Source organism: Pseudopipra pipra, chromosome 21, assembly GCF_036250125.1.
Source record: "Pseudopipra pipra isolate bDixPip1 chromosome 21, bDixPip1.hap1, whole genome shotgun sequence".
Classification (NCBI taxonomy): Eukaryota; Metazoa; Chordata; class Aves; order Passeriformes; family Pipridae; genus Pseudopipra; species Pseudopipra pipra.
The window spans coordinates 8,654,629-8,678,306 of NC_087569.1; the positions used below are offsets into that span (position 1 = coordinate 8,654,629).

Sequence of the window (23,678 nt, forward strand, 5' to 3'; positions counted from 1 at the left end):
TCAGGTTTCAACATTCAATTTTATTAACAAAGTGCAAACAGTTTCAAACTAAATCGTACAGCACGGCCACGGCGGCACATTCACACGGACACAGGGCACGGGCAGCAGGACAGGCACGACACCGGGTACGTTAGTGCTTTGTCACTAACCAGGGGGCAGCTCCCAGAGGGGCTTCACAAGTAGTTGAGCAGCTCAAAATGTAACGAACAGTGGCAAAGAGTTTGGCAATGGGTGCGATTGGTCCATGTCACCGACCGGGGAAACACCTCGTGTGGTGCCTGTTCCACCCCAGCTCTGGAGCCACCACCAGGCCCCAGGGGTTAAAATGAGGACAGTCCCACGCTCGTGGTTATTCCAGCAGGACACACCTCCCAGGACAGGGCTCAGGACCTTCCCAACAGTTCCTCAGAGCACGTGAGGCTGGCAGAGCCAGCAGGAATGCAACCTGTAGTGCAAGGCCTTCCAAGGTCGTTGTGCCCCAGGGACAGGTTTCAGACAATGGCAGAAGAACCACAGAATGGAGAGCACACACAGCCATCGACAGCAGCCTCGGGCTCAGCTCCAGGGAATGCACACCCCTCTCCCCAGGGATGCAGTGGTGGGTCTTCAGGCCCCAAGCCCACACTCTACCTGCTCCAGACAAAGAGATTCCACTGAAAACCCTCCTGCTGGGGCAGCTTTAAGGATTCAAGCAAACACAGTCTTAGGAGTCAAAACTTCATGTCAGCTGCTTCAACCCAATCAGTTTTGTGCTGATTACAGAAGCATTCAGAACTCAGCCTGCCCTCCCTCATTCCCAGACTCCTCATTCCCCAGTGGAGCTCAGGGGGGCTGGGCAGCCATGGCCTCCCCCTGGTGCTGCCAAACACAGGGATCAGACTGTACCAACACCCACAGCAGGAGGAGTGTTGGCTCTGTGGCTGCAGCTCCTGGAGCAGCACAGGGAAGGTGCAGCCCCAGGGCTGGCCAAGGAGAACCGTCCCCGTTACCTGGTGGTGTCGTCTCCAGGGACGAAGCCGAGATCGTCAGAACTCACTTGGTCGCCATCCGGTAACACCGAGGAGTGTTCTGAGGGTGACACACCAACAGAGCCCAGTCACCTTCACCAGAGGGGCACAGAACACCAGTGGGTGCTCCCTCCCCTCCCCTGGCTCAGCCCAAACTTCATCCTGGGGCAGCTGCGGCCTCCCAGCTTTGATCCATTGATTGGAAGTTAAAGCTTTTACACCAAAAGTGAGACAAGTTTCTGAAACTCCACTGAACTGCTCCAAGCTCATTCCTGCCAATTAAGATGCAAATCCATGTCTAAGGCAGTGGTTACCTCCCTGGAATTAGCCTACTTACAGTGCCCGTGCTGGCACACAGGGAGTTCCAATTCGGAACTGGCACTGTGGGTTTTCCAACCCTTCCCCAGGAGACTCACCTGAACTGACTTCTCAAGGCTAGGAAGAGTTTCCCTTTCCTGTTTTGATCTGTTTTAACTGGTATCCCAAGAGAGGAGTTCCAAATCTTACTGGCACTTGCTTGAGCTTTAACACCTCCACAGCCCCCCCTGGGATCTGTATCCCACAGCCATGTGGGAGTGTTTGGGAAGGGGGGCTTGGAATATCCACCCTACCTTCGGTGGAGGGCTGGACAGAGAAGGCCTGGTTGAACACCTCTGAGGGCGAGGCCTCCTCCTGCTCCTCGTTCTCCGTGTCACATTCGATGTCGCTGTCGCTGCTCATTCCCGGCAGGAGATGCAGGACGTGCTTCTGGCACCCCCCGGCTGCAAGAGACACCAGAGACACCCCAGGCAGAGAGGATGGTGAGATCCACACAGCTGTTTTCAGACCTTTTCACATGGAGGAGCTCCCAATATCACATCCCCAGGGCTGGCAGGACATGGAGAGCAGCTCCATGTGCTTCCCAGAGCACGGAGGGATCTCACAGAGCAGCAGTACCAGACCACGGCTGGATTTGCTGGGCAGCCCCACTCCAGAGGAGCAGTTCCCACATGCCACCAGCTGAGCCCAAGCCCAGGAGTGCACATCTCCCTCCCCTCCAGCTGCAATTCACAAAATTAAAGTTGCTTTCTGAACACGACCCGTGGGGCAGATGGACCTGCCAGAGCCCTCGAGCAGCACTGCATTTGAGTCACACCCAACAAACAAACAACCCCTCAAAGCAGAACCACAGCTCTTGGTGCCATCAAGGTGGTGGCTTTGGCTGTGCCAGACCTTGGGTGTGCACTGGGCACTTCTGGGGGAGACACTTTTTACTTCTTAAGAGCCAACACTCATTGCTAAGGAAAAGCCAAGTGAGGGGCCAACTCCACTGCAGCTTTTCCTCTGAAAGGAGAACAGAATTGTAATATTTGCTTCCTGGGGTTTTTAACAATGAAGTATTTGAGGGTTTGAGGCGCTCTCCTATTGGGCTCTGCCCCAGGAGCGGAGCTGCATCACGATCACGCTGCAGTGACTAAGAGCAGAAATTCAGTTTTGTCACTGAGAGACCTTCTGCAAATGCCAACTCCCACACGATCCCGCACAAACTGCAGCTCGAGATGGATGCTGGCACCTTAATATAGGCTTTGAGCTACAATCCAGTCATTGAAATTCAAATCAGTGCAGGGGTGGAAGGCAGGAGAGTTTTAGCAAGATAAGAAAAACTCTTCTACGTGGACTTTCAAAAAAGAAAGGAAAAAAAAAGGCAATATTATTTTTTTCCAGCGTGGAAAGGATGCAGGAAGGGAGGGGGAAAAGTTTCCTCCAAGTCTCTAAGGAAACTGGCTTATGTACCACAACACCCAGCAGGAATGAAGTGCTGGAGAGGTTGGAGTGAGGACGTGGAGGAAGTGACCAGGGGGGTTTGTCCCTGAAGGCAGGAGACTTAAAAGCCAAGGTCACTGACCACTGTTTTAATTAGAAAAGAATTCCTTTTCAAGGCCACTGGACTGGACACCAAAAGACCTGGAGACAAAAGAAGAGGTACAAAAAGCAGCTGGTTGTCCAGGGAGGGAGGTGGCACCACATCTGCTGCTCCGTGACATCCCCGCTCCTCCACACACAGCAAGGACACACAGCCCCTCTCCTCGGTCACGTTTATTCCACAGCTGCCAAACGTTACAGCAAAGTTCAACAGCCATGAAAGCAGGTTTGGGGGCTTGTTGGCTTTGGGGGGTTTTCCTCCTTTTCTGTCCCCCTCGAGGTCCCAGTGCAGAGGCGGCTCAGCAGAGCCCCAAGAGCTGCCACGCTGCACCCGCCCCCCCCGGCGCCCCCGTTACCTTCCTCTGGCCCCGCAGAGGTGCCTTCCGAGGCCATTCCCTGCAGCTCCCCGGGCTCAGAGCTGTTCTCCAGAGCTCCTGCCTGTGCCCCTTCTGTCCGACAGCCCTTGGAGTTTGAGCTTGAGAAAGAATTCGGGAGAAACGCAAAACCCCGCGTTAGAAATTCGGCTTGGATTCGGTCACAGAAACAAATCCTTTTAGTGCCACATCCAGTTTTACTCATTGCTTAAATCTCCTGCATACCCACTTCAACTCCCAGCTTGGATTGATTTAGAAATATTTAAAATCTGAAAAAAATTACTCCTCAGACTTTTCCAGTTTTTTTTCCATAAAAGGTGACTTTAGCTACTTAGAAAGAAATAACCTGAGCACTCCATTGCCCTGTGCTTAGTTGCCCAACAGGGAATTATCATGAAACAGCTGAAAAATAAAGGCACAGTGAAAAACATCATCTTAAAACGAGGAAATCAAAAGTGATTAAATCTCAGTCAGAGGATATTTTGCATGGAACAGTGGGAAAACAGACTGGGATGCCTTTCAAATCCAAGTGTCAGGCTCCAGCCACAGCTGATCAAAATAAAAGAAACTAAAAAGAAAGAAAAGGAAAAAAGAAAAGACAACTTGTAACCTAGTTATAAACCCAAAAATTAATGTCCAGAGGGAACAGCAGCAAGCAAGTAAACTTCAAAGTAATCTCCCTTTCATGCTACAAGCACCTGGTTTTAGTAGATTGTGGAGTTTTTTGTGGATCAAGGGAAGGTGGGGGAGGAGATAACAGGAGGAAAGAAGAATAAAACCTTTACCCCAGAGCACCAACTTTTCTGGTCTTCTCCACAGCAGCCAAGCCAGGGAGGGCAGCAACTCCCCCGTCGGAATCCGAGCCCTCACAAGGCCTGTCCTCCTTCGGCAGCGCCTCGGCCGCGCCGGCCAGGGCCCGGTGCCGACTGCCCAGCTTGGAGCTGCCCAGGCCACCTGAGCAGAGAGAGCACAGCTGTGACCCTCCATTCCCCCTCTGAGCACCTGAGAGGGGCAAAACACCCGTTCCTCTGTCAGGTGTTCCCTCATTTCCACTCGAAGTGAAGCCCTGGCTTCGCCAAACTCAGGAGCGGCACCATCGTACAACTCCTACAGCCCCCGATCCAGGGGATTCCTCGAGTTCCCTTCAAGTCAAACCACAGTTTAAACCTGGGTCAGTACTTTTTGATCCAGGATTTTCCCTGAAATATCTTCATTGAGACTAAAAGTAACACCTAACACATCTGTTTATGCCCACTGCGAGGCTCTGCTTCCCAGATCAGCTCCCAAAAGGTACAGGAACATTCACTACATTTGGGAAAGGATCCAGTCAAGTGTCAGGGAAACTCCAGATGCCAAATAAAAGACTTATGGAGAAGCTTTTGTACAACAGATGCCAAGCTGTGCCCTGTCACACAAGGACCAATGGCCTGGGTTACCTTCAGGAGTCTGAGTGTCTCCCTTCACACGCAGATTCACATCCCCACAGTCCATGGCTCTCCTCAGGGACAGACTTCCCGCTGCTCCGGAGCGAAGGGGCTTTGCTGAGCCGCTTTTCTTACTGGCAGCTGCAAAAATAGTTTTAAGATGTGACAAGTGTTCAGTCAAACCACTGCAGTATCCTGTCCTTGTGCTTGGGTGAAGCTCCACATCATTCTCATTGCTCATTAACTCCCAGTCCTGCACAAAACTCCTTCCACGCCCTTCCTGTCCAAGACCTGGGCTAGAGGGAAGCTTGGCTGACTATGGATGTGGCCAAGAGTATGCAAGTCATGCTCACTGGCTTTACACTAAGGCATCCTTCACAAAGCTCCATCCACATTCCTTCAGTCAGCATGAGTGTAGAGAGACCCAAACCCAAACCCTGGCTTACTTGGATTTTAGAAAGATTTCAAGTTAGCAAATACAGCAAGTCTGTATTTGTGCCCTGGCAAGCACCATGCAACAGCCTCAAGTTCACAGCTGGGCCAGACACAGAGCAGTCCCCAGGGAGTGACCCTCAGCCTGGATCAGTTTGACCCTGGGTTAAGCCTCAGAATGTTCTCACTGCATCAGGTGTGTCGCTGGCTGTGGAGTAAAGTTTGGGTGAACTCAGTTTCAGTGACATTTACTCCCTCAAAGGCAGGGCAGGGTTACATTTCTGGTGCTTACAGCTGAACCTGAGAACGAGGAACTACACAAGGCCTATTTCCAGATGCTGAGATGTACAAACCACCTGCAAGGGTGACATTTAAATCCCCCCTTTTCCACGCACTTACAATTCCTTATGTAACAACTGGTGACTGAAGACTTTGTCAGCAGTTCCATCCCTATTTCCTGCAGTTTGCTGCAGCTGTCGGTCCCACAGGCAGCCAGAGCCCCCTGCTCGATGGAGAAGAAGCTGGGCTGTCCCTCACCAGAGCCAGCATTGCTGCTCCTCACTTCAGACAGCTGGTTCTTCACATCTGACATTTTGCTTCTGACTTCAGCCATCTGGGTTTTCAGCCTCTTCAGCATCTTCAGGTCGGGCGGCACTCGCCACATGGCCTGGTGCCGCCGCTGGTCCCGCTCCTTCAGGGAATAGGATGAGGCTTCACCAAGGGAAAAGGTAGAGACCACAGCAGGTGAGTAAAACCATTCTCCAATAAACACAGACATCAATTTTTAACAGCTCATTTGCCCTGCTATAAAAATGAGGGACACAGGTACCCTTCTGTCCTGGTGTGGCACCTACTGAGGCTGCGAGCACCGCACAGCCACTGGGACAGCAAGGGTTTGTTCCCTGGGATGGAATAAGGCCCCAGAACCTGCCCTCTGGAAGGAACCAGGCTCCCAGTACTGCTGCAGGAATTCTGGTGACACCTGAGTTCACCAACCAGGCTGTCAGTTCATGCCAACTTTGTTACATGTTTTTAGAAAAACTGTTGTCTGTCTGTATAAAATTCTTGTACCACCAACATATGTGAGCACAGAGAACTCAAAGAAATCAGAAGCTAGGGAAGGAATTCTCTTAAGTACCTCCCAGCAGAAGATCAGGTCAAGCAGCTAATACCTGAGTAAGTCTGTGCTGCTCAGCTGGAATTAGATCAACCTGGATGTTTGTGTGAAGTGTTGTAAATTCTGTGAGTGTTTCCCAGCAAATTCAGCTGTTCCAAACCCTGAAGTCAAGTGGCTCTTAGAAACCTTCACCCCAGGAGGTGAAGTCTGGCAAACTCCAAATGTAACAGCAGCTTTCTCTTCTCTGACCAGCCTGAATAAGCTCTGGGCACACTCGAACCTCAAGGGAACCTCCACACAGTGGGTGATTTTGGCTGTGTAACCAGCAGCTAAAGACAACCAGGAGGCCACTCAGCACAACAGGAGAGCTTCACCCTGCTCCAGTGGCACAGCATAAAGTGCAAAGCCCTCCCCTGAACTCCTTTTGTCCAGGGCTTTTTCCAGGCAAACGAGAGCTGAGACTCACAGTTCATGTGCTGCTCCCCTCTTTTCATCCTTGTCGAAGTGACTTCCATTTTTGGAAATACGGGTTACAGCCACTGAAAATTCATGACTGTTTATGTAACTACATTTAAAAAGCTAATGACAAAGGAACAAAACAAGGGAACAAAGAGTTTGAGTCAGCTTTTACATTGAGTGACACCAGTGGCACTGTGGCAGCAAACCCAAGCATTATTTGTAGCAAAGGGACCATTATTTCTCTGCTGTTCTGGGGAGTCACCAAAGGTTGTTTCAGAACGACCTGAGATGAGATGCTGTGGTGGTGGGGCAGCAGCTCCAAGTGTTAAACATGATAAATGCATTATTGAGGTTTGATTTAGTTTTAATTCTTTACTATCAAAACCAGGGAAGGAGCAGCCTCCAGGACCAGCCCTGGGTGCAGATTCCCAGCTCTCCTGCCTCTGCTGCACGGGGAGTTCGTTGCTGTTTTCGGTTGAAGGGTCCTAAATGAACCACAAATACCCTTCAAAGTCTTCAATTATTCAAATGCCATCACTATTTTTGGCTCCTGACATTTTGATCCATTCCCCTTCCACAAGCACTCACACGTGCTCTTCCAGCCTCACAACTGCACACATTTTTCTGCTCCTGATTGCCTTTCTCATGCAGAAGTAAATCCCAGGATTTATTTTGTTAGTTTACTCTGTTCCCCAAGTACTCCCAGCCACTCTGGGTACCAAATATGTGCAGGGAGAGGTGGACCTGCTGCCTCAGCAGAGAGCTGCTGTGTGTTGTGTTGGCTTTCAGAGCCAACCCCTTCCAGAAAAGGCCCTTCCAGTCACCTCCCACTGGGCTCTGAGACGTTCCCAGGCTGGAATTAAATCATCTGATGCGTGATGTAGTTACCTCTGTTCTGCAGAAGAGAGGCAGGAGGACGTGGCTGAAGGCCCCAGAGGTTTTCCATACCATTCCTGTCTTTCAGATCCAGCAAGTGGATTAAAATTAAGGGATCTATATCCAGCAAACTGCTGCTGGTTGTGGAGCCCAGGGCACTGGCTCCCCGTCGGGAGGGTCTCCCACTGGCACTGCTGTAGCTGTGGCTTGTACCTAAAGAAGAGAAACAGAAGGAATGGGAGTGTGTGGGACACAGGGATGCATTATTCCCAGGGCAAAATAAAGAGACAGGGTTATCCAAGCAGATTAAGAATGAACACATTCCATGAAACTTAACAAGACATCGGTGTTTCATGGATTTATGGGTTCTGAAAGCAATCAGATATGCTTCTAATTAAAGTTTAAGATAAAAAGCACAGGGAGGGGGGAAGTGCTTCACTTCCTACCTTTCATGTAAGTCTCTTAATAAATAGATTTGTTAACTCATCAATACAAAGAGCATTTATTTTGAAGACATGCCCAAACTTTCTAGGTGTGGTGTGGGTGTCCCCAGTTAAATCAAGGAGGGACATTCCCCCTACACAGTGGCCAAGGCTCTCAAAGGATGCAAAGTCTTCAGAGAAAGTAGTTTGATCTGTGGGACTAAATTTGTACAGTTTAGAACAACTCCCTTCCAACACAGCCAGGCTGGAACTAACAGTCAGACTGGAAAACAGGTAAATGCAAGAGGCTCAGGTGAAGAGATCATGTCAGCTTTTACAAATGCTGTTAAAAATTGTGTTCCAAAACCTCCTAAATTTCTACAGTTCCTACAGCCACTGTGCTACTACTCTAAAGGCTCTCCCTGCAGGAGACACACGGGTCCTTCAACTTCCAAGCTCACAAGAAATTTTCAAGGAGTTATTAAACAGTTAAGGAATTCTGTCTCTCAAGCCCTGGGAGATTTGCACCAGCAGCACAAACAGCACTTCCAGAGAATGGCACATTTGGTAGCTCTGCCATAAATAAATATACTATCATTCCATACAGATATATTTTCCTCAGAATCTTATTAACCTACGACTGTCATCATCCCTAGGCTGCAAGAAATCCTGGAATACTTTCATATTGCATTTCAATTGCAATTCTGCTTCACTTGTGAGGGTTCCTTACTTCATTCCCTCCACACTCTTTAGGTTTTGCAGGGCACTAAAACCCAAGTGAACGTGTCACACACTCAGAGGTCACAGAGATACCAGGAAAAATTGCTTCTCAGTTTACTTTTGATGGGAACACAAGGAATTTCAGAGAGGCACAGAGCTGCCCTCCAAACTTATACATCATTTTTAAACCAGCAGAAGACTTTCCCCCCCCCCTTTTTTTTATTGAACTGACGAAGTGTTTCTGCTACACTGCAATAATCAGCACAAACCACATGATGCAGCATTTCCAAAAATAGAAATGCCTGCAGAACACGCAGCTTGGCTTTGCTTCCAAGAAGAAGAGGGGAAGGAATCCAGCAGTGTTTTGCAGAGGTGGGAATTCTGAAGTCTTTTTTTTCATACCTGATGCTCCAGGAGTAGCAGCAGCTGCTGCATCCTCCACGAGATCTCCCTCTTCCAGCTCCATGGTACTGGTGTATTCCACGTCGTTTTCTCCAGACCTTGGAGGATGAGCAGGCAGGAAAAAGGAAAATACAACTATTAGCTTTTCTCAGTTCTTGCTAAACGTTGTGGCACAAACCTCAAAACCAACCCAAAGTGCTGTAAATAGTATTTTCTGCATTCCAAGCTACACAAGCTGAACAGTGACAGTGTGGCAATGAAATGACTGACTCAACCGAGAGGCCAAAAGTGCCACTTGTACCTAACACTGCAAAACCTGTCCTGCAAACTTCTATATTTGCACATGTTGTAACACATTCTCATGCTTTAATGAAGATTCCAGGATTTGACATTGGCTCAGCCAAGGGTTTTCAATTCCCCATTTTAAGCACCTGTCCTTATTATCACTCTCCTGCTGCTACAACACTTCCCAACACCAAACCTCTCTTTTCTTACAGTGCTGAAACATTTCTCAGGAGTGTTTTGGGAAAGAACCTTCACAGATCATCACTTGTCAAAGACAAATGCAACACTGAAATAAATAAAGAGATCAGGAAGACGGTAACTAGCTGACCAAAAATTCAATGTTTAGTGTTAACTCTGAGCTGTTTCCAGTGTGGGAAGCACCTCTCACCTTGCACTGGAATCCCACACACCCCACAGCTGTGATACAGCAAATGAATCCGCTTCCACTGGAATTAGGATGATTGTCCTGGGACATAAAGTGATGACCTGAAAGGCATTTGAAGTTACTCACATAGTTTCTTCATCTATATCATTCTCTTCAGTGTTACTGGTTGCTGTTGAACTTGCTGAGGAGCTGCTGCCATCCAGGTGGTTCACCTCATCTTCCCCAGCAAGGTCTATATCCAGGTCACCATCTGAGAGCTCGTGCTGCAGGGAAAACAGCAAGGTTTTGGATAAAGGAACATGTTGGCTGCACCTTGGTGCATCCCCCAAAAGCTGTGAACAGAAACTCTCTCTCCCCAGGGTCGTCCTGTCACACAGAAGGGTCTCAAAGCACAGTAAAGGCTGTAACAGAAAAGCTGGATTTTTCAGCTGGAACTTGGAAACCTTTTTGTGGAGGGATCCATTAGCTCTGTTCTGGAACAACTCTCACTGACAGCTCTCGAGTGTGTCATCTCCTATTTCCACACCAAGGATAATAAATCTAATTTACAATTCAGGAGCTCCCCTGTGTTTCTATTGCTGTCCTATCGCAGAAAGCTACAAACAGAAAGGCAGGACACAGAAAAATTCCTACATTCAAGTCTTCCTGCTGGGTCTTCTCCTCCTCCTCTTCCTTGCTCTCCCGTGCTAACCCCGGAGCAGAGAAGTTCTCCAGCAGAGCTTCAATGCTTTGGCCAGGTTTCTTCGACCTTGTTTCTGCCCCATCATCGTTCTGGGGACTGAGATGAGTGTCTGGAGGTGAAACCCCTCGTGACTTCTGGGTCCGGGACAGTTCGATTGCAAGCCTCTGAAATGTCACAAGGAGGCACAAAAATAAACAGAGAGAACAATAATGGAGCATCACCATCAAATCCATAAGTTTGGTGATTTGCATTGATTCTACTTTAATAACACCAATATCAAACTCCCAGTAGACACAACTGACAATCGTGAATATTGTAACCTAAACCAGGTAATTAATTACCTGTCAGTTAAAGGTGATTTTACATTCTCACACATTTCACTTACTTCTTTAAGGTTATTTATTTGTTGGATATAACTTGTCTGAGCTGCCTCCAGCTGAGCAATGTACCAGTGCTGATCTCTGCACTTCTGGAAGAAGGTTGGGGAGCGCACTTGGAACCTTCAAAGGAACGTTGGAAAAGGGTTTTATGAGGGTTTTTGTTAGGTCTGTGTTTTGGTGTCCCCTCCTTCCTCCAAAAAGCCCTGGAGAAGAACATCTTAAAACCTAAAATCTAGTGATTAAATAAACTTAACAGAAAACTTAACAGACATCAGGTGCTTCTGTGCTCAATGTCCTGAACCCCCTGACTGGCAGCAGGGAGAGTTCTGTAGGAGAGGAAGTTCCTCACAAACCAACACTAACAGAATTCACACACTACAGACAATATCTGAAGCAGATGGATGCAGCTCCTACATTTTCTCCTAATAGAGCAGTTCCCAGTGACTGCATTAGTTCTCTTAACTTACAGACTCTCTTTATTCCCAGAGCTCTCCTATGCTCACTACAGCTGTTTCTAAAGAGTGGAGAAAGCACCCTTTTCCTTCAATTCCATGGGCTACAGACCTCTAACCCTTATTAAAGGTTAGAGGGTGAAGGTTCTTTCCTTAACTTATTAAAGTCAGGAGCAGCTACTCCTCAAAGTAAGAGACAATTCAAATTTCCACAACTCCCTCTGGCAACCTCCTTCTCTGAAGCCGCTGACAGTGAAATCCATTTCTGACAAGACGCATTTTAAATTCCACTCCCAAATTCTCTCCTGTTTCAGCAGCAGAGGTGACACTGAGCCCCCAGAGCTGCCCCTCACCTGAGGATGACGGTGTCGTTCTGCCTGTTCAGGTAGCCCTCGTTGGCCAGCAGGTCCAGGCGGAAGAACCTGTTGTAGCCCCAACATTCTCCCACTTCAAAGTCGGAGGCGAACTCGCGGATGATGTTCTTGGTGGGGTCGTTGGTGGACTGGTGAACCATCTCCACACGGTACTCGTACCTGCACAGGGGTCAGGGCCAAAGAAAGGAGTCAGGGCTGCTGAACGGGTCAGGTTTAGCACTTGCACTTCCCAAGAGGCTTCTCTGCCCAGCTGAAAAGTCTTAAAATAACACTGAAACAGTGCAAGGGGGAAGAAAGAGCAAAAGGGAGCAGAGTGAACTGGGACTGAGCTCTGAGACAGATACTCTTATCAGTTGTTTTGCCAACTTGCTTTCTATCTTGAGAAACAACTTTAAGTTATCTTTGGGAGCAATTCAAAGCTCAGTGAACAACAGAAGTCCCACTATTCTTTCCAAGAGGGCTCTGCATCAATCCCTGGCAACACCACAGACCTTGAGGCCATTCTCAGCAAACACCAACAGAAAAAATACCCAGTGTCTGTTCTTACTACAGGTTTACTTACTTGGATGTCTCTGGCAATCCAGCAGACAGCTCCAAGAACACAGACAGGTAGTAGCCCCTTACTACTCCATTTCCATCCTTCAAATAAAATTGAGAAATTAATTAAAATCAGGAAAAAAAAAGACATCTTGGTATAGAAGGTTTAGAAAAGTTTAGAAAACAGCTTCAAACAACACTGAATTTGCAGAAGGAATCTACTCTGGATGTTACACCTGTGATTTTTAGTCTTTGGTGACCTCCTACTCTAACACGAATCAAGGAATTTGCAACTGGAAGCATATCCACAGTAGTATTGGTATCTCAGATACAGATCTCAAGGCAAAACTTTTATTATTCTATTAACACTTTAGGGTTTTGATTTAGTGGAAGTCTGAATAGACAAACACTTGTCAATGTATCAGAAAAACATTATTTCAGGTCAAGCATTAGTTCTGAAATATTTTACACACAGCCACATTTCACAGCTACTTAATTTTTGAGAAAAAGAGCCATTTCTTCAGGAAAAAAACCCCCATGCAACATGAAAAAGTTAGATCAGTTAACTGAGAAACAATATTAGAGTCACCAGAAATCAAGGAGAAGTACAGCAAAACCTCCATCACACTCACCTGGACTGAGGACGAAGAATGGCTCAACTTCAATCCTCCAGGTTGAAGGAACATTTCAACTTACCATTGAAAAAATAGATTTTAATGCCTTCTGACAGCACAACTCATGCAGCCAATCCTGAATTCACTGATAACCTACACACCTTTCTGTCTCTGCACTGCAAGAACACAGTTCTGGGCACATGTGGGTGTAAAGAATGGAGCCAGTTCTCTGCCCCAGAAATCACTGACAGGCACAACTGGTGCTCCACCACCAAACATCTATTTCTGCAGACCAGGACTGTAAAAACATCCCACCCTGTGGGTCAACATTCCAACATGGACAAAGCTACTGCTTCAGAAATTGGAATATTCAGCCCACTGAAAGGACTTTAGTTCATTACACACATTTTAAATGCCCAGCTTGAGAACTGGATGCACAGTGAACAACTAACACCCTGTCCTCCTCCCACCTTCCCCAATAAGTGATGTTCATGAACAAAGAGTAAGTTTTTCTACACCTCATTTCTGTAAGAGACATCTGCAAATAAACACTGAGACATAAAGGGCATAAACAGCTATTAAAATTTCTCTGCCACATTGGTAAGCCCCATTTTTAATTGCTTTTAAATCAACCAGGTTCACTGTAGGGACAATGTTCCTGCTGGAGAGCTGGAGGCAGAGAATTCTGCAGAGTTGGTGATCAACTCTACACCCTTCTGCTGTTCTTCTCCTACAGCTTTTTATGGACAACATGAGTGATGATTCCTGACAGGAGAAGCCTGGGAATGCTGGTGAGGTGTCTGGGATGGGGTGACAACTCCAGTAGAAGACAGAACTCACCGGATAAACCTTCAGTCTCCAGCAGAGCCCCGACACCTGCAGGGGTGGGCTGTACACGGGGTCCGCTCGCTGGCGCAACGTGCTGGGGGGGAAGGAGGAAACACCTCATTTTGGGACAAAGCAGAACCTTCCCTGGGACCTTGAGCTGCACAAACAACTCCACTGTTCCATTCCACAACCATCCTTCTTGCTGCAGGAGCATGGAGCAGCGTGTGAGCTAAGTGTCCATCCAAATCTATGTACTCCTCCTAAAATTGTCCCATTTTTATTTAAAAAATAAATATCCCATTTTATCATGAGAAACCTTTCTAGCAAGATTTAGCTGGGGTTGATTGTTCACCTGGCAAACAAGAGATTTTTTAATGGAATGCCAAGATCCAACAATTTTCTGTAGAGACTATTCTGTGTTTTAAATAACACTACTCATGGAGGGAAGACATGGAAGAAGGTTCCCAACATTCACACTAATTTAAGATGAATTCTTACCTGAAGTTTTCCAAGACAAACGTAGTTGAGTCATAGGCTGGAACCAATTCACTGCGGGGGAAGGAATAAATATATGAGAGTGGAATAACAGGACATTAAAAATCCCAACTTTTGGAATCTGCAGAAGCATTTTAGATAATTTGGGTCAGCAGAGCCACTGGGTTATTGTGGTATCATTCCATTTATAAGCCTTCTCTCCAGTACCTCTCCATGTGATAGCACACAACAATAAAACTAATATTTATAGCAACCAGAAGCATTTAAGAGGCTTTGCCCTTTTACCTGTGCTGGCTAATAATCTCCTAATGTGGTGAATTTTTAATGCAAGGCTCCTTGGCAGCTCTAGAAAGGATGAAACTGTTGGTGGCTGAAAGCACAACATTTAAAGTTTGTTTCAGACCACCTTGGTGCCATTAAAAAATGAACATTCAGAGTTAAATCATGACAAGGCCAAACTGATTTCTCTAATTATTGAGACTTCTTTTACTTTCAATTTTTTGAGGTATTTTTCAGGCAGCCTGAACTGCCCAGGCTCCCACAGAACCCAGCAGCAGCAGCTCTCTCCTCATGAAGAACTGTGCTATGAAGTGATTTTGGCTGGATATTCTGAATTAAGGTGACCTGCAGAGGCATCTCATGAGAGCCTTGCAATTATACACTGAGTGACCCAATAATAAGAGGAAAAAAAAAAAAAAAAAGGACAAATCAGTAAACTAAGTGTAAAAGAGAAAAAAAAGAGCTGGAACCCACTGTCCTGAGTCCCCAGCAGGGACTGCAGACAAAATAAGCCCTGCTGGAACAGAAAAGCCTACTTGCAGCACAGGTTACCAGGAGGAGTAAGTTGAGCAGATACTCTGCTGTAAGAGACTTTTAAACATGATTTTAACAAGCAAAACAAACCTTTATGAGAGGGTTGCCAAGTTCAGACTACAAACAGCACAGAGATGCAACACTGACCTTGTGAAGTCTGGGGGGACAGGAGTGGTGACAAAGGAGGCCATGGGCTTCCTGTGGACCTGCTGGAACATCATCAGGATCTCTGAGCTCTTGGAGATCAGCTCACTCTTACTGCAGGATCGTAACTACAGGGGGGAAAAAGAAGGAAAAAAATCCTTAGGTCGGTAGAAAACAAAGGTTTTGACTGTTTTTGTTTTTAAACAAATCAATTGCACTTGTGTCACAGCTTCAGAAAGTTTACCCACAACACGGTGTGAAATGGAGCTTGGAGGTTTGGGTTGTTTTGTTTCTGAAATTCTACAATGACAGTTACAACAACCATGTCCTTCACTTCGGTTAAACCAGTTTATATATAACTTTATAGTTTTATAGGATATTGCTATTAATCCCTGTACTTGTTTATCAAGCAACAGAACACCTCTGATTACTCCTAGAAGACAAATGTGTTTTTAAGAAGAGATTGTGCAAACTGAGGCCACTTAAATGAAAAGGTATCCTTGAGAAACACCCATCAATTAATAGTTTCAAAATAAAAAAGTAAATAAGAAGGGCCAGCTGAGAAGGGAGCTGTGTAACACAACATTCCATCTCTGCTCATAATCACCTGATGTTCTACTTCTTGAAGCAGAGTTTCCAGAAGTTCAGTTTCTTGAGTAAGTGATGTCTTTTGACCTGTTTAAAGAAAAGACATGTTTAAAGAAAAACAACACATACTCACTGGATTTTAAGAAACTGCACTTCTCTTTCTTTTTTTTTTTTTTTCCACTTGGACCTGCCCCAGAACACACTTAAAGGATTTCTAAATATACCAAGGTTGATTGAGAAAGCATTTGAAAAGCAAGTCTAGGGTTTTAATTAGAGCTGTAGTGAAGAACTCACTTGAGGTTAAGGTAATAATAAAACATTCTGTGTCCCAGAAAAGGCAGGTTTGTTGTTTTGGGGGTGCTTTTTGGACAAAAAAAAGCAGGTTTGACTGCACTTCTGATTTTTTTTTTTTACATTAAAAGGATTATATATTACAAAGATGGACTCCTTGACCAACATAAGTAATGGTGAAGGAAACACTTTAGTTGAAAGGTACTAAAAACATCTTCCAAACAGATGGGAATGTTCTCTAAGTTATTATAGAGGAGTTTGTAACAGAATATAACCAGGTTATGTCTAACAACTTAGAACTGTATCACAGTAACTACTTAATTAACCAAAGGCTTTGCTGGAGGTGGAAGTTTCCTGCCAGCAGTTAACACACTTAACTGCATAAAGTGTGTAAGGACTCACATTCCCCGGGAAAGAAAGTTTCCCCATGGATTTACACATTGTTAACATATTTCTCCTACCTCTCAAAAAGGCCAAAAATCCCTACCCATTAAAGTTATGAGCTTATTCTTGAGCTGAGTGTCCAGCCTGGCAATCATCATCTCCACGGCGTTGCGGATCTCCCGCACGCGCTCGTCCTTGGCGCTGCGCACGGCCTCCACATTCCTCTCCTGGAACAGGGAAAACAGCCATGAAAACATCCACTCACACACTGACCCCGCTCTCTCAGATCCCAGAAATCCCTGAGTCTCCCTCCAGCCCTATGGAGAAGGCAAGTAAATAAGTCTCAGCCCTGCTGAAGTCTGGATGTTTGGAATAAAACAAGAAGAACGTGGTTTTGAGTAAACTGCATTCCAGGATGTTCCTGGCACAGCCATGATTTCCCTGGATCCATCAGCGTGCCCTCTGCTGGGTGCCCAAAGGTTAACAGGGAAGCTGAGCAACATTTTCTCATTACACAGGGATTTGTCATGTGGGGATTCTTTATATCAAAATCTGAAAGTGCAACCAGTGGTTTCTCTGCTGGAATTTGAGCAGCACAGAAAAGTTCTTTGTGCTAACACGAGTAGTGTGATAAAAAGAGCTCCTTCTCCCTGGCAGGTGAAGGCCACAAACTCTCAATATTTTACAAACACAAGTGGTGATACAACAGCCACATCTGAGCTGGAGCAGAGCTCACCTACCACAACAACAACCTGAACTGCACAGGCAAAAAATCATACAGAAACTTGTTAAAAACACCTGATTTTATTTGCACAAAGACCACACACTATAAATATAACTGCATTCAGCAGAATATAAAAGACAATCCTTCCTGGGATATAACAAACTGCACTGAATTTGTGGAATTCCCACTGAAACTTCAAAGTTGAACGTGCTGATATTTGGATGTCTGACACATTTAACCCACAGGGAAGAGAAAAGTACACAAACAAATCTCCAACTGGTGAGCTGCTCTACAGCCCATCCTGGAGGCTCAGATACGTTTCCAGTTTATTATTCTGAAGAAAGGAAAATGAGCTCTGTTAGAATAAAGCGTTTTTCTACCTGTTTAGCATGGCAGACTGCACTTCTGGAAGTGTAAGAACTGTGCAACTCCAGCTTTTAACCAGCACACCCCAAAAGAAAAATTCCCTGTTACAACCACAAAACATTCTCAATTCTGGTTTTGACCTTATCACATTGTGTAAGAAGAGTATAACTAATAAGTAAAAACATCTCTCTATGGGATAACCTCACAACTTCCATGGAACAGCTTTTCAGAGGTACTGAAAACCCCACGAACACGACATGGTGGATGAACTACTTCCACATCCCCCTTTTCAGCTGTCCTTTGCCCAGGGAGTACCACAGGCAAGCTTCCTTACCACTTCTTGCACCAAACTGATCAGCTCCATGAGTCTCCTCCTGAGCTTTGCCACTTCCTCGTTCACTTTGGTGACGTGCTGCTCATAGATTTCTGCCAGGGGCTTAAAAGTGTGTCCTCCGTGCTGTGCAGAGAGAGAAAAAGGGGGAGGAGGAGGTGGTGAATAATAAAGCATCTCTTTTTCACTTTATTCCACTCCTATTAAATTCCTGAAAGAGAGGGGAAGAAAGCCTCTGAGTGTATCACTCATCCTGGAAAAGTTCCAGAGCAGATTGTATGTAGGAAGTCTGTCTTTCACTTCCCTTCTTAAGAAGTCATGAATTTGGCTTTCATTCCATCAAAGCTTCCTGTCAAGAGTTATTTGGAGTCTCAACAGTCCTCCAAAAATAAACTGCTTCATTCACTGTGCAACCCTCTAACAAATCAAACAGCGACTGAAGGTTTATTTTTATTATTAAAACATCCTTCCCAAACAAAGGCAGCTCTGTTAACCACTTGTGTTCCAAACAGGAACAGCTGCTTCTCCTTGAAATGTGAACCTGAACGGATAAACACTGTGATGAAAAACATTGTGATGAAAAAAAAGCTGTGCTACAGCTTTGAAGATAGTCAGGATTACAGGCCAGGACAATTAAATAATGTGTTATCTGTATTTTCTGAGCAAGACTTCTTCTTTTGCCCATAAAACTCTCATGGCCACACAGAATTTGTGTAAGGTAATTGTGAGCTCCTTTTGGCACAAATTCCATTTCCTTCTCTAATTATGAACAGGAAGTATCAGGTTTCACAGCCAATGTTATTAAATTATAAGCACACGTGCAACTGCAGTATTTTCATGGCAATCCAACAGCCACAGCAACAGTTTCACAGCATTTGTAGTTTTTCAAAGCTGCTGCCAAACACCAAGCTTGCAGCCTCTCAGTGTGTGTACATGAGCAAGTCTCCTCTCACCATTCCTCCCCAAAGTGCACACTGGTGGCAGATGCACTTCTTGCAGGTCCAGCAGAAAACACTGAGCTTCTCGTGATGATTTTCACACCTTAAACAACAACAACAAAAAAAATACACTTTTCATCAACAGAAAATAGCTGTGAATTTTCTACAAACTCAATTTAACATTTTCACTTGTTTTGCCACACAATACTGAGAGTAAAGCACAAAACATATTTTGAAGAAGAACACTTGTATTCAGTAAAAACCTTTTGTAAAATAAATGTGGTTTTTAGTATTCTCTCAGGAAGCACTTCACAGAAAGTACATTACTAAAATTGGATTTCTACCCAGCAGATAAAGGATATCAGCATGGAATCAAGCTCAGAATTTTAGAAGTTCACGCTACACATTATTAAAAACCTAATCATACACTACCTAAAGTAACCACAGAAATGGCTCACAAGCTTTTAGGACAAGCTGAGCTTTGTCATTTCTCAAAATTTCAGGAACCCTAGGAAAACAGTATCTCAGAAAATACAGGAAGCTCCAAAGACAAGGAAGGAGAATGAACACCAGTAGCATGACAGAGCAATAGTAGTGCCTTTTGGGGGGGACTTTCTGTATTTTCTTTGCTCTCCAACTGGGTTTATCAATTACATTTTCAGGACCAGAAGACAGCTCAGAACAGCTTCCCTGCTGTTACGTGCTGAGATACCAAATCAGCAGGCACAGTCTTACTGGGACTTACTGCCAAATGAACAAGAGATAAGACTTATTTCAGATATCTGGTCACTGAGAAGGGTTGAGAGCCTTTAGAAGTATTCCCGTGCTTCATGTTTCCCCCATCTTTCATTTTAAATGTGTTGAGTAGAACCAGAAATAGCAGCTTTCTAGGCAAAGACACCGAAGTGTGAAACGACAGCACAACTCAGCTTTTCAGCAAGTGAAAGTTATCAGCTTGTTCCCTGATAACTAAAATCCCACTCCTGGAAGGCAAACCACGGAACACTTTATGCAGAGAATGCTCCATTTACTTGTCCTTCTCGTTCTCCTCATGCTTGTTGAGGTTGCAGAGCTGGAGTGTGTCGAGCTGCTGGGTGACCTCCTCTGCCCAGCGACAGTTGACGAGCTCGCGGAGCTGAAGCGGGGCCCTGCAAGAAGCACAGCAGAGCAGGAGCAACACTGTGGCTCCAGGAGATACAGGAAAAGCACTGAAGGGAATTCTGAAGTTCTACACTACCAGAAGAGTCACAGGCAAAAAAAAAAAAAGCAGAAGCTGTATTAGTTATTTCAGGAAAAAAAGAAAAAGAAATTTTTAAGTGGATTTGCCCGTTTGGGGGCTGGGGAGAGGTGGGAACACAATGAACCACCCCACAGGGCCACACAGAGCAGCTGCCTGATATCAGACAAATTAGAGTACTAAAAAAGGACACAGTTCAGTCTGAACAGTGAAGCTTCTGGTCTCTGACTCTTATAAGAAAAATATAAAGAGTTCTAAGAGGAATTCCATCTAGTTACTCTTACCACACAAACTACATGCACTGAAAACAGCAGTGTTACATGGGAAGAACGAAGACCTCAGCCTGTCACAGAACTAGAATGTATTTTACAGTAAGTGTTATACCTGGGCCAATTTTTATAGTACCAGCAGCCAGGTCTCCAAAAAAAAAAAAGAGAAAGTAATCAAGCTTATAAATTTAATGCAACCTGCACTGAAAAAAAAAAAAAAATAAAATCAATCCTAACAGGATAGAACAGCCAATTCCTGATAATTTGCTTCTGATATTAAAAATACCTTACCTGCAATGAGGGCACTGAGCTCTTTGTTCAGTCAGCCAACGCTGTGATGGAGAGAGGAAAAACCTTTTTAAAGGGACTGTAAGAAAAGAATTGCAGGCAAGTGCATTCTATCATTAATTAGGAGTTACTTATTTTTATTATGGTCTTCCTCTATTTTTTCCTTTTTATTAGCAGATTTAATTGTTTAACCACTTAGTCACAGAAGAAGCTGCTATTTGTACCTTAGTAACAAGCAAGCACTTTTCTTAGATGTCAAAGGTGCTTCAGTCAAAATTACACAGAGAATTCTGAGGTACCAAATATTGCATGAGAAACCACCCACTTGGCAGATTCCTGGAGTCTCAGACTAAAGAGTATGTTTCAACAGAGGAAACCAAAAGGTACAAGAAGCCTATTTTTCAGTCTAATTAGTCTTCAAGGTAACTTATTCCTTCCTATTTATAGACCAATTAAATACCTGCAGTTCAACGATCAAATCCACAAGGACCTGTGAATGTTTCTCTTCCAGAAAGCTCCAGAGACAAACAGCTGAGCAAAGAACTTCACCTGCCCACTACAACTCACAAGTGTAAGAGCTCAGCAGTTGATGGGCTTATATTTGTCAGCTCACTACTACATTTAAAGATTCTCATGAATAATCTCTCACCACCCAGCAACAATATGTCATCCAACACTCTTAATATGCAGCACGAATCCTTCACCTACAGTTCTTGTCAGAGCTTTCAAAGCAAAGGATGAATGTCTGTTCCAGTTTCTGGAAATACTACTTGGAGGGCTGGAAACCTCAGTTGAACCTTCTCCTGCTACACCAACACATAACTGCAGCTGGTTTGGAACTGAGGTGTTATACATTGGTAACCATCACCTTAAATTAACTGAGATTCTGGTGGTGCCCCAGACTCCTGTGAGAAAGATTTAGCCCCTTCTGATCACATCACGCTGGTCTGATGAACATTATAAATCATCTCCAGGATACAGGAGGTGATGGTATGACCTTCCCAGATGCAAAGTCAGCATCTGATTCCTATCCCAACCTTTGTCTTCCACACAGGCACCACAGACTTTCAGGAGATGCTAAAGAAGGAATCATTGTGTGTCTCTTCCTCAACAGCACTTATTCCAGATGGTCCCTATAATTAGCACCACGGAAGGCAATGCACAGCCCGCCTAGTTTTTCCTCAGGGTGTTATAGAAGTGTTTGAAAGGGAAACTGAGGAGCACAGAGGAGGAAAAAGGAATCCTTGGAACTCCAGGAAAAGGAACAAGAACGTTCTCACAAGATCAGCCGGTTTTCAGCTCATACATTTGCAAAAATAAGCTGTGAGAAGCGAACTCACCCGGATGCAGCTGAAGCAGCACAGCTTGGAGCAGTGGGGGCACAGGCGAGCATCCCGCAGCTTCTCCATACAAATAAAACATCGGAACACCTCGGCAATGCTCTGCAAAGGGGGGATTATCACCATTGTTAAACCACAGGCTTTCAAACACATCAGAGTTGCCTTTGTTTTCCAGGCAGAGCGCCAGGCTTTGCTTCAGTTCCACCCCAAACAGCACATCCCCGAGCGAGGCACCACCTCGACACCAGGGCTCTCCTCCTCTGCACCATTTCATAGCCTCCTTCTTCAAGGAATAGTTTCTGTGTTTGCCTCATCTTTTTTTTTTTTGGAGCAGGCCTTCTTGGGGCCAGGATATCATTCCTGCTTGAGCTCACCAGGGATTGAACAGTTGCCAGGAGAAGCTGTGCTGCACCTGCAGGCGCTGCACCCACCGGTGTCACTGGACAGGCACCAAACTAATTCCAAACCATGGTAAGTGCAGGTATGTGACACACAGAATGCTAATGAGAGGGACTGAATTGAATGGCACTTTTTTTTTTTTACTTTTGTAAGATTTACATTCTTTTATGGTCTACCATTAGCTCTCTCCCACCCTATTTAACCAATCTTGGGTGATAAAAATTTAACCCAACCTCTTTTTGCTATACCCATTTGAAGAGAGAACCGTTCTGTTCTACAGTACAACCACCTCACCTCTCTCCATTCCCCAAACGAGACAGGTATTCTGAGAGCAATGTTTGCTTTACATATTGACAGATTTTTAACTGATAAAGAAATTCTACATTCTGCATTATACAGGAGCCATGGTTTTAACTACGGAACTTTCAAAGGTTCTTCAGGAGGGTTAAATTTTTCCCCACAGTATTGAAATTACGAATCAGCACAAAAGCAAGATGCACATTCAATTTACAGATATCACAATAGGTCGTATACATTGCCTTCTTTAACAGGGGCAAACCATTGGAATGCAACACACAGCAGGTTGTCACAGATGGTCTTTCAAACCCTCTCCCGGTCTGGCTGCTCTCAGCCCACAGCAGGTGTGCGAGCTGCCGGGTTACAGAGAGCCCTGCCCGGTGCCAAGGCGGGCTGTGTGTGCGCCAGGTCTCCATCCTTCCATCCGTCCCTCCATCCACCTCCGGAACTGGCACCCGCAGCTCATTTCCTCCCACATCCCCACCTGCTGCCTCCCTGCGCACCCGAGCCGCTGCCGAGCGGCCTCTTTTATCCCCCCCCTCACACCGCGACAGAGCCCCCGCCGGGGGGTGAACCGGGCAGGGCGGGAGGAGCCCCTGAGGGCAGCCCCTGAGGGGACCCCTGAGGGGACGCGCGCGCCGCCCGCTCGCCGCTCACCTCCACGCTCTGCTCGTCCATGGCTGCGGCCCCGCCGGCGGCGGGCGCGGGGACGGCTGTCCCCGGCCCTCTCTCTCCGTGCCCGGGGTAAGGAGCGGAGGCTCCGCGGGGTTTGAGGAGCGGGCGGGCGGAGGCAGCGCCCCGGCCCCAGCCCCGCGCCCCGGCCCGGCCGTGACCGCGGCAGCGCGGCCGCTCCGCCCCGCGCCCGCAGAGCGCATGCGCGGGGCCACCCGCGGGGGGCGGGGCCACCCTGAGGGGAGAGCGGGAGGCGCGGCCGCCGCTGAGGGAACCGGCGGCTCTTCGGTGTCCAATGTAAGAGTTTGACGCGTGTTTTTTTCGGCTTTACTCAGCTCACGAGCAGGGATGGGTTCCCACAGCCCGCACGGCTCTAGAAAGCGGAGCCGCTGTCGCCCGTGCTGTAGCTGTTTGCCCGCTGACAGGTATC

General features: G+C 46.2%; 1 protein-coding gene across 2 annotated transcripts; it reads right to left on the reverse strand.

The window, feature by feature from the left end:
• On the reverse strand, positions 1-23,409 carry TRIM37 (tripartite motif containing 37). 2 transcript variants are annotated; one of them, XM_064677990.1, is made up of 25 exons: positions 23,234-23,409; positions 21,881-21,982; positions 20,544-20,584; positions 19,778-19,894; positions 18,762-18,849; positions 17,812-17,934; positions 16,491-16,614; positions 15,732-15,799; positions 15,128-15,252; positions 14,171-14,221; positions 13,685-13,766; positions 12,256-12,332; positions 11,673-11,852; positions 10,873-10,987; positions 10,439-10,651; positions 9,932-10,068; positions 9,136-9,233; positions 7,604-7,804; positions 5,539-5,850; positions 4,720-4,848; positions 4,069-4,237; positions 3,266-3,384; positions 1,619-1,768; positions 990-1,068; positions 1-630 (listed from the first exon to the last, which is right to left on the reverse strand). In XM_064677990.1, exons 1-25 carry the CDS (start codon positions 23,252-23,254, stop codon positions 627-629), a joined length of 2,925 nt encoding a protein of 974 aa, XP_064534060.1. In that variant the 5' UTR covers positions 23,255-23,409; the 3' UTR covers positions 1-626. The 2 variants fall into 2 exon arrangements, with proteins under 2 accessions (XP_064534060.1, XP_064534059.1); XM_064677989.1 differs by having other exon boundaries at positions 5,677-5,850; positions 23,234-23,385.
• Positions 23,410-23,678: the final 269 nt, after the last annotated feature.

What these genes read in the sequence shown, in the direction of transcription:
- TRIM37 (XM_064677990.1), bottom strand. Translation starts at nt 23,254, where the DNA reads ATGGACGAGCAGAGCGTGGAG. An exon ending in GTCCCCCCAGACTTCACAAG is followed by an intron (nt 14,222 to 15,127) that starts GTCAGTGTTGCA and finishes CTTCCCCCGCAG; the next exon opens with TGAATTGGTTCCAGCCTATG. An exon ending in CTCTCTTCTGCAGAACAGAG is followed by an intron (nt 5,851 to 7,603) that starts GTAACTACATCA and finishes CCCTTGGTGAAG; the next exon opens with CCTCATCCTATTCCCTGAAG.